Source organism: Propithecus coquereli, unplaced genomic scaffold (assembly GCF_000956105.1).
Source record: "Propithecus coquereli isolate 6110/MARCELLA unplaced genomic scaffold, Pcoq_1.0 Scaffold503, whole genome shotgun sequence".
NCBI classification, from domain to species: Eukaryota; Metazoa; Chordata; class Mammalia; order Primates; family Indriidae; genus Propithecus; species Propithecus coquereli.
Genome location: NW_012150875.1, coordinates 766,607 through 777,655, shown reverse-complemented (window position 1 = coordinate 777,655; position 11,049 = coordinate 766,607). Strand labels below are relative to the sequence as shown.

Below are 11,049 nucleotides of genomic sequence, written 5' to 3'. Positions count from 1 at the left end.
TACTGCTTCCATATCAGAAGTGTCAGATGGAGCAAACATAGACTGAACCATGAACTTGTGTTTACTTTTCTCATTGGGATCATAATCGAAAGGCTGTAACATCACTGAGAAAGAAAATATTTCATTAGGAGGGTCAGAGCTTGGTCATCAGTGCCATTTGTTATGCCAATACCTGTACTTAGGTCGTGAAGCAGCTTACCAGCATTCTCTCATCTGACCCTCAGGACACCCCTGGTGACGTAAGCAAGAAGTGACCAACACCTTCTCCATTTTTCAGGTCACCAACCTAAGGTCCAGGAAGGCTGGGGACTTGCCCAAGGTCAGACAGCATGTAGTGTCAGAGCTGGGAGAAGGGCCTGTCTTCTGATTCCTAGTCCACTGACAATTTTCACTCCCACAGACGTCTATGACGGGCCTTACGGAATCAGTAAACTGTGTAAAACACCATATGCCTGTTTTGCTGAAGAAAACATATCCAAATGGTCTTTTCAGGAACTAAAATAAAATAATCTAAGATGTTTAAGAACGTTTAAGAAACTGTTTTAGCTTCTCTCCACCCCATTTCCCATATAGCTAATCAAGGTAATGCTTGAAATACAATTTTGCCAATAGAATGCTAGAAAATGTTCACAACCAGGACATTCACATAGAAGGGAAAAAAACACCACCAGCTTACAGCCCCCACCCTTGTCCCTCAGAATGGAGAGGAATGGCACAGAGGAGACTGTGCCTGAGTCCCACCCACTGCACTGAGGGAGGTGCCTGCCCACTCCGACTGGCTTCCTTCCGCCCACTTCCTGGAGCAGACGAGGGCCTACTCCTGTTAAGTGACAGCTGCTTTAAATATGTTATTTGCTATTAATACGAGGCTTTGGCTAAACCACAAATCTAATTAACTTCCCTGAAACATAACTTCACGTGCAGGAAAAGCCTACTGTGGCTGCAGTTGCCAGAGCCAGTGTGGACTTAGTGTGGCCGTGTGCAACTGCTGCTCTGTTCCCAGTCCACTGCTCTGGAGAGCTCTGAAGATGAACGAGGATTATTTGTAAAGAGCCCTGATGCTCAGGTGACAGTAATCTGAAGACCACGCTTGTTTTTAGAGAAGCTAGCACTTTGCGTAAAACGTAAAACTGATGGGTCCAGGGAACAGAGCCCACCCCAGATGAGCAGCTGCAGGAAGCTCGGCCTTCTCTCCCTGTCTTCTCCACCTTCTCAGAGTCGGTGCAAAGGAGGGGGCAGCCGAGAGCACTCTGCCAGAGCTCTGCCTAGGTTCCAGGCACACCCCAAGGCGAAACAGCCCCTTCCTCTTCATCTCTCCACCACCTCCACCTTCCCCATCCCAAGTACCTTCACAAAGCCCAAGAAGGAAAGAAAGGAAAACAATCTTTCTTAGTGCCTACTCCATACCAGGTACCACAGAAGGCACACTCCCTCAGTTCTCCCACTTAATCCTCACAACAATCCATCAAAGAAGCTCATGTCCATTTTCTAGATAAAAAGATAAGGGCTTAGAAAGGCTAAGTGGCCTTACTTGGGTCCCATGGCCAGCACATGAAGCAACAGTGCCAATGCTCCAACCTGGCCTTACACACCACAGGTTCTCAAGCGGGATCCAAAGACCCTGAGGGTCCCCCATGGGGTGATTCCATGAAGTCAAAATTATGGTCATGGCCAGGCACGGTGGCTCACGCCTGTGATCCCAGCACTTTGGGAGGCTGAGGCGGGAGAATTGCCTGAAGCCAGGAGTTTGAGACCAACTTGGGCAACACAGCAAGCCCCTGTCTCCACCAAAAAAAATAAATACATAATTATCGGGTCATAGTGGCACATGCCTATAGTCCTAGCTACTCAGGAGGCTGAGGTGGAAGGATCACTTGAGCCCAGGAGTTTGAGGTTACAGTGACCTATGATCGTGCCACTGCACTCCAGCCTGAGTAACAGAGCAAGACCCTGTCTCAAAAAAACAAAACCAAAAAAAAAAAACAAAAAACCATCACTGTAATGCCGAGACATTGTACGCCTTTTTCACCATGCTGACGCTTGCAGTGATGGTGCAAAAGCAATAGAGGTGCCTTAGCATGAGTCAAGGCTGCGGAAGAGAATGGTGCTTCTCACCATTGTACTATGCACCACCACACCCGCTCAGCTTAAAAAAAAAAAAAAAAAGCCAGTTTCATTTAATATCCTTGATGAAGCAATAAAAGGCGTTAATTTTTACTAAATTTTGACCTTGACAACACATATGACAAAATGGCACTTTTCCCGAAGTAGGACAGCTGTCTTGGGACAAGCACAGGGGCAGTGGTTTGAACTGCGAACTGAACTTCCGCATGGAATACCATTTTTACTTGAACAAACAACTAACAGATAAACTCTAGTTATTCAGAACCGGGTATACTGCATATATTTTCTTGAAAATGAATGAAGCCTGTAACTACAAGGAAAACAACTCATAGTAGTTGTTGCCAATGATAAAATCCAGGCTTTCAAGGAAAAATTATAATTGTGGGAAACTATTACATCTGATACCAAGAGCTTCATAGTTTCCCAAAGACTTCTCTGATGAGATCAGTGTGAATAGTAATAAATATAATTTTTGGATACTGTACAATAAAACGTGTCGACATTTGAAAGACCTGTATGACTCAACTAAAACTCCAAACGATCCACGCATGATACTACAAAATCCATTGAAAATGCAAGAGAGACTGATGTATTTTGGTGAAACAAAGTTCAGAAAGCTCACAGACATGATTTCAGATTCCACTCCACACTAATAGCATTTTAAGAAAGTACCCATGTCAAGTATTGGTGTAATATCAAAGAAGAATGCCCAGAATTACCTGCAAAGTCTGTGAGACACACGCTTCTCTTTTCCAACTACGTATCTGTGATGAAAGCACCTTTTCTTTACATATGTTCACCAAAAGAACACATCATAACAGACTGAGTGCAAAAGCAGACATGAGAGTACAGCTGTCTTTTATTAAAACAGACATTAAAGAAATTTGCAAAAATTGTCAAATAATGTCAGTCTTCTCACTGATTTTTTGAAAATAGTTATTTTTCATTAAAAACGTTACTCTGATAATGTGATTTGTTATTCTCAAATGAATAATTTTTTAATTTTTCAGTTCAGTTTTTAATATGATATCAATACAACCACAAATAAAAAAGATTTGGGGGTCTTTTTTTTTTTAAGAGATAGGGTCATGCTATACTGCCCGGGCTGTCCTTGAACTCTTTAAGCAATCCTCCTGCCGCAGTCTCTGGAGTGGCTGGAACTACTGACAAATGCCACAGCGCTCATCTGGGTCTTCAGTTTCCAAGAGTGTAAAGGGGTCCTGAGACCAAAAGGTTTGAGGACTATTATTCTACACCAAGCTGCCTCAGAGTGCCCTCCAGGAGGAAAACAATCTGATTAAATAATTTAAGTGAACACACTGGCGGCTTTGCGTAGTACCCCTTTTGGGAGAATCTGCGGTTTAAAAAGAGAAAGGAGCTTTACACAAACCAAGCCTGGGGTTTTCGGATGTACCAGGCTCTTGGGTGGCAGCAGAAGCACGTGTGCACGTACACCCATCCCTCACGGAGGGAACTGGGGTTCCCTGTGCTCCTCTAATCGAATGTCTTTGCCAACTGCTTGCTCTGCCTCTGCAGAAGGGTGCTGTCTTTGATCCACTGCCACCTCACTGGGGACCTTACAGTTGTCAGCAGCACAAGTCCAGGCCCACGACATCCCTGCCAAGTCATCACAGTGTAGATCTGGAAGGACCATTTAACGGGGCATGGGAGAAGATGAAAACAGGAATGCAAGCACACAAAGCAGTGGGTACCGGTGGTTACCAAAGACTCACTGTAAGGGAACACTGTAGAGGGCCTGAGGCGGCAGGTCAAACAGCCCTCCTGCAAAGCAGAGGACCCTCGAGATGGAACCACAGACGCCAAGAGGCACGGGTGAGGCTGGCGAGTGGAAACCTTTCAACTGGCAATAAACCCATGGCCTGAAGCTCGTGAACGTTCAGGAAGCTCTGGGTGTGAGGTGGACACTCAGCCCTTCCCCAACGACAACGACTCTCCTCCCACCTGGAGCAGCAAGCGGAGAAGGTGTTTGCCACCCACCGGCTCTCCTTGGCTTGCGGGCTCCCAGATCGGCAAGCCCGAGTGAGGAAGTCAGGTGGCCACCCAGACGCTGTGAAACGTCACAGACCGTCAGAGCACCTCAGTATCCACGCCCTGCTTATCAGGGCCCCTAACTCACATCAAAAATTTGGATTTTTCGCTACTATCATCTCATGTCAGACTCAATCTGCTATACCCTACTAGCTGGCACTTTATGAGAACATGATAGAATAAACGTTGCTAATCGTTTGTTCTTTCGGCTCCATACATGCAAATTGTGACAGAAATTATGTACTTTTTTCCATGACAGGCTATAAAAGAGCTTCTCATTAACTTAATTTATTTCACTTGAATACCAGAGACACTGATGATAAAACCCTCTTAACTGAACCATCTATCCTACTTTTAAAACGTATCTGCTGATACTACATTAAAAAGAGGCTTGTTACCAGGAGACAGCCTGGAGACAGGGTCACTGCTCAGCCACATTAACGCTTTGTGACACAATGCCTGTTGCATTACAGATTGCAAACGTGGGATCCTGTTAAGAAAGGGCCTTTGGGGTCATAAAACATTGGATCAATAAGATCAGACTTTTTTCAATAGAGAAGAAATGCAATCTATATGCTACTTAAAACATACGCACTCCTTAGAGAAATGATGACTTGATTAAATACAGCATAAATGCTGCTTCTGAGAACCCAAGCAAGTCACAGATCATTTTCATCTGCATCATAACGGTAACAGAGCAAATGAATAAAAGTCTAACAAGCACCATGGCACATGCTTCCTTTTTTTTTAATCTCAGAATTTTATCTTCAAAACGTCTCTCTCCACATTTTACAGGCCCGCAATCTCAGCTCAGGCCCCAGTGACTCATTTCTAGATTTCTGCCAAGTAGGAGATTTTCTGACATGCTCCCAGTTTCTTTCTCATCCAAATTACCCTGCATAGCCCCTAATAAGCTCCAGAAATGTAATCTCTCCCAACACCCTATTCACATCAATTCCTCAGATCAAAAACCTATTAAAAAAACAACTATTTCCTGTGTAGCAGACAATCAGTTCAGCTCTTCACACTCTGGTCCTCCTAAGATTTGCTGCTATCTCCCAGTGACAGGCCTCGCTCTGGACCAACAGGTGTGCACGCTGCTCAGGCCACGCACCCAGTCCCTACGTCCTTACACCCAGCGATATTCTCATCATCACTAAAGTCTCCTCGTACCACGTGGGCCCTACCTGGCACGTTCTTTCTGATTCTCCCCTCCCCTACTCACATCCAACTGTACCACATCTTCCAGGGATTAATCCACTAATAGAACTCTGTAAGGAGAAGCTCCCAAACTTCAGCATTTATCAGAATCTCCTGGAATGCTTACTAAAACACAGATTGCTAGACAGACGCCACCTTCAGAGTTTCTGAGTTAGCAGGGCTGGGGTGGGACTGAGAACTCACATTTTTAACAGGTCTGAGGTGCCACTGACGCTGCTGGCCCAGGGCCCCCGTGCAGAGAACTGTGCCGTACTGTATGTCCTTCCTCACGTTGCGGCTCCTGCGGGAACGAATGCCATCTCACACCCTAGATCCTACCGCAGTGCCTCACTCTGCTGGGAGACATTGTCGATACTGAGACTCCTGAGCTTCTTTCTTCCTGCATGTTTGCCTTTTCTCCCCAGTTAGACCAAGACCAGGACTTAATGTTTTGATAGCTCAAATTCTGGGTGCTAATTTGCATGTTTTCATTAGTTGAGGAGTTTATACCTTCTTCCCTTACGACATTCAAAGCACTCCTGAATCCAGCTCCCTCTAGAAATCTCCCTGGGGAAGCCAAAAGAGGGAATCCTCCCTAACTCTCACAAGCTGGCTTCTCTTCTGTCCCACTTCCCATACCTGCCCCCTCCACGTGGCCAAGACAGTGCTTCCCAGCTTCTCAAGGTGGCTTCCTCCAACTCCAGCTCTGCCTGCTCTCACACAGCCTACGTGGCAAAAGGCTGTCCTCCACCAACCACACTGCACTCATGGTGTCGCAACGAAGTTGTGCTCTATTTTGAAACGCATTAAAGGCATACATAAATAAATGCCAGCCAGAGCTCCTGATTAGCCAAAGATAACCAGTGTTACTGCAACGAGGTGGGATAATTCTAGCCTAAAGCAAGGAAGCTTGACATTTTAGTTAGACTATGAGTAAATTTATTATTTCCTTTAGGATTATCACCGTGTTGAAACCATGACTACCTTTCTGGACCTCTGCCTATTCAGGGACCCATGGATGGAACTGAGCCTAGGGAGTAAATAATTAATTTTATCTCTTTATAAATAAGTTAACACTGAATTGTCTTTGTATTCAATATGGGACTTTCCAGTCCGTGTAGTCAGTCTGCCTTAGATAACAAACTCCTCATAGTCTCATTAACTTACTTGGTAGAGACTAGCACAAATGCACTGGCAGCGAGGGCTCCTTTCCGCGGTATCAATGGAAGACGAGGTGTGCTATATATAGGCATTGGCCAAATAGCAAGGCTTACTCACTCTCTTTTATAAGTAAATGCCTTTTTTAATATAAATCTTTTTTAAAACTCCAACACACTTTCCTGACTCCTGTAGCACTCAATAACGGAGTATGATGTAGCCTCTTCTGATTACTCTCAAGTTGTGACACAGAACCCCTATTACACACTAACTTGGTGAGCTCTACAAGCCACATCTCTTGGGATTCAGCGGCTGAAACGTGTTGAGCAGTCCACCCAGGGTTTACATAGACCCAGACCCCCACTGTTGTTTCTGGACTCTCCCCATGCCTGGCGCTTGCTCTCTGGAGTGTTCTTGCCCAGCCCACCACTGTCTGATCTGTACTGTCACACCTGCCGCTTTCAGCGGGGCCGCCTCTGCAGCCCTTTCTCTTCCTTCCGGTCTGTGATGAGCTGGAAACCAGAACAGGGTTAACGGTTAAGTGTAAAGTAGGAGTAAACAGGACAGTATTCAAGGCTGGAGAGCCCTCAAACGTGTAAGTATGCAAGGAACTGTAATGAAAGAAAAGAACATCCCCTTCTGGCTGCTCTAAAACTTTCTTTCTGCTTCTCAGCTGTGCTGTGGGAGCTGAAGCCACCTTCAGCTAAGTGTGGTGTACTGAATGTACTTGTCAAGTTCTCTTGATTGTAATGTTTGAAAAAAAAGAACTGTATCATAGAAAGTAAAACATAAGAGCCTAAATATTACAATAAACTTTAAAAAATCTTTAAAAGCATAATTAAGCTGAAATTTTGTTGGTAATTTTTTTTTTTTTTTACCAGAATCTCGTCCAGTGAAAAAGATTAAAGGCATCTTTTAAGTATAAATGTGAGTTGTTCTTATCTGAGAGTAATAAGCCTGGTTCATGGAAACCATTTGTAAGAAGGTTTCGCTTATCAGAGACTTCCAAAGCAAACGATCAAACAAAGAAGAATGTTGCTGTTAAGAAGCCCAAACTCCGAAATGCAGCTTCCACTATCAGCACGTGATGGATACACGCCTGGCTTCTTTGTCTAGGGGCTCTGTGCACTTGCATTCTGGTGCGAATCACCAGAAAGTGGCCCCCAAGCGTGGCTGGTCCAGGGCCACCAAACAGCTACATTAAACTGAGTCAGCAAAATCTTAGAAGGATTAATTATCAATTGCAATACTACCCAATTACATTAATTGACCAATGTTTCCATCTAATGTTGCTGATATTCATTCTCTGTCCTTAAGATTTTACTGGACAAACTTTATGCATTAAATGTGATTGAGAAGAATACTGAAAAGAGCTATACATCAGGAATGAATACTGCTCCTTAATTCTTTGAATTCTAATTTAAAATACAGATTTAGACACTGGGAGATTTGTGTTTGTTTGTCTTTAATCCATTTTCAATTCCCAGGGTACACTTAGTAAAGTGTATCCGTACCTAAATATTGGTATCTTTAATGACTCTTTCCAGCACCCCCCCACAGATATTTTGCATTTCTAATTTGCTTGGTACACAGGCAACCAACGTGCATAATTGAACTGCAAATGGAAGCGTGCTTGCTACTTTAGTGAAATTAGAATTCAGTGAAGGTTATAAAAATATTAAACTTAATATCATATTACAGGAAGCGTAAGTATTTTTGATGGGCCCATAATTTTACCACTTCACCTGCTGTATCCGCTGGCAAACATGGTTTGGAATATTAATGGAAAACTCCCTCATTATTAAACCGCAGTATTAAAAAAAAAAATCCACAACCACTAACAGCTTACCACAAAGACATTTTCAGAAATTATCTACCTTAAAAATATTTTCCCACCATACAGTTCAAAAAATAGATTTAATTTTGCAAAGCTAGAACAAATGGGGAGATCCTCCACTGCCTCAAACAATTCATTAATTCAAAAAGTTCTGTTTTCCTTGCATTTCAAATCTCAGAAGGAAAAAAAAAATCCAATCTCCTCTTCCCCAATCTCCATTTAAGTGTGCCTATTTTGCTGAGGTCCAGATTTGAATAATTCAAAACCATCTCTAGTACATAGTATGTATCAAGGGGCAAGGGGCCAAAACCATGGCATTTTGGGTCAATTAATGCAAACAGAAAGCTCCCTGTACCCCCTTCGCCTACCACGTTGCTTCATCCAATAGGCACAAACGCCAGAAAGGGCTACAATAAGAATGAAATAAGATGAACACCTATGTAAAGGACAAAGAAAAGCGCTCAAATTATAGGTCAAAGGGACCAGATCCCAAAGCAATTTGGCAAAGTCCACACATTATAATCCACTGACACAAGAAGTTTGGGTGATGCCTGTGTCCAACTGATACTTCACCACCTGAGCTTAGTAAAGAACCCCCAGTAAGTGATTTGTCATGTTCTGAAGAAGAAAGGTCAGAGACTGAACTTTTGAAGCATAATGTAAGGTCCCTCGAGTATCAAGTTAATCTGAAAGATGAGAAGAGCTTCACAGGGTATGTCTGAAAGATATCTGGCTCTCCCTGTCACAACCCGGACCTCTGTGCGTTCAAAACCTCATTCAAAACCTCGGCCCCCCTGGCCAGGCCAGGGGCCAGCTCCACAGGTGAGTATCATCATCACCATCACCCTCCCTCTCCTCCCCCTTCTCTCTTTCCTTCCCTGCCTCCCCCCGCTCTTTAAAAGAATGATTTATAACCTTCCCTAATAGCTAGCGCATCCCAAGGGTTTTCAGAAATAAGAGACGCACACGAGGCATGTCCTCTTCAGGTATGCTGTGACACTATGGGTGGCAGGCAGGCCAACGCTGGTAGTATTTTAAGTTGATTTGATTGGCCACCTTTTTATAGATTATATTTGAAAATCTACTAGCAGCTTTTCACTATAAAACAAAAGCACATTATAGAAAGAAGAAAAACTCTTATTTCTTCTCAAAATTAAGAAAGGCTCATAAATTAAAATGTGGGATTAATTTATTTCCAAAAAGGCAATTCAAATATTATACATCCACCTTCAAATATTAAACAATCCATCTACCCAGTTTTTGTCAAAGCTAGTGGAAGAATGATGCAATCCCACTCTTGTACCATGCTTTCAGTTACATAGTATTTGTAAATATTCTGTGAGGCAGATAACTATTCTCCTCATTTTACAAACGAGAAAATTAGAATCTAGATAGGTTAATAGATCAGCCAACTGGTTAAACAGCAGAGCTGGGCTTCCTGCTGAGGTTTCCTAACCTCAAATCCACTGATCTTTGAACAGAGTGGGTAAAACCAAGCTTGGCCATGTGTGCCCCTGGGGAGAAGGGAAGGCAGGCCTTTGGATAATATGCACTGCCTGTCCCGTTATCCTCCACCTCCTGGGGATATCCTCTCTCCCAGAAGAACCTGGGAGCGCTACTGACGCACCAAGATGTCACCGTGTAGCTGCATGTTAAGAGGATCAGTGGAAAAGGGCAGCGCTTTCTATTCCAAGGTAAGTATGTCCAATAAATGATGCAGTCGCCCTCAGCACATACTCCCGCAGCACAGGGGCTAGCCTTCTTTGCTGAGGTGGGAGGCTGTCCTGGAAATGCAATGACATCTGGCTTCACCCAGGTTCCCCTCAAGCACTGATTAAATATCAAATAAAAACAAAGAAGCCCTTTCTCATATGCAAATATAATGTTGTTTCACCTAGGAGGAAAGCCTGCAGACACCTGGACATTTTGTTATTCAACTGCTTTTCTGTCAAATACACTAAATTTTGAGAACAACGGAACTTAACATTTTATATTCACTTGTGAATGGGGCCATCCCCTCAGACTGTGAGGCAGGGTAGCACCCTAGAAAGGACACTGTGATCAGGAGCCAAGACTCAGCTCCAAATACCAGATCTGCCACTAAACCACTCATAGGACCCGAAATGATCACACCCATACTCTGTAACTTCCTCTCTTATCTGCAAAAGGAAGGCCGCAACCACAAAATCTTGGTCTTCCTTAAGTAATCACAAATCAAAACAAATCAGCGTTATCACTTAAAAAAAATTCCTATGACGGTGGAGGATAGGTCTTTCTAAAAGAGAGACAGAGACACACATAAACACACACGCTTATACTTAACATCAGAAAGCACACCTACATTGTACAACTACCTACTGAAATTATTTTATTCAGAAAATCATGCTGCTTCCCCTGTATTTACTGTGAAAATTGGTAATTTTCATCTACTGACAATCTTGCTCAAATCTGATGTGGACAAGGAAATCGAGGGGAAGGGCAAGTGGGTAAAGAGGCGAATGAAAGATCTCAGCTCCCCTTGTTATCAAGGGAAAAACTTAAAGCATATGGATACAGAAGATACATAAATACCAACAACCCAGGTCCTTTCCTTTCTCCAGTATGCTGCAGAAAGAGCATGGGCCTCACAGCCAGACAAAATGATCCACATCTTGGCTCTGTCACTTGCTAGCTTCGTGACC

The 11,049-nt window shown here is 43.5% G+C and overlaps 1 protein-coding gene across 2 annotated transcripts in view; it reads right to left on the bottom strand.

Annotated features, from left to right (window-relative positions):
• The window catches only part of VAPB (VAMP (vesicle-associated membrane protein)-associated protein B and C), a 54,528-nt gene that overhangs the window by 16,297 nt on the left and 27,182 nt on the right, over positions 1-11,049 (bottom strand). For both annotated transcript variants that reach the window (XM_012656507.1, XM_012656508.1), the window contains exon 3: positions 1-104. In XM_012656507.1, the coding sequence (XP_012511961.1) occupies positions 1-104 (104 nt within the window). The remainder of the gene's footprint in view (positions 105-11,049) is intronic.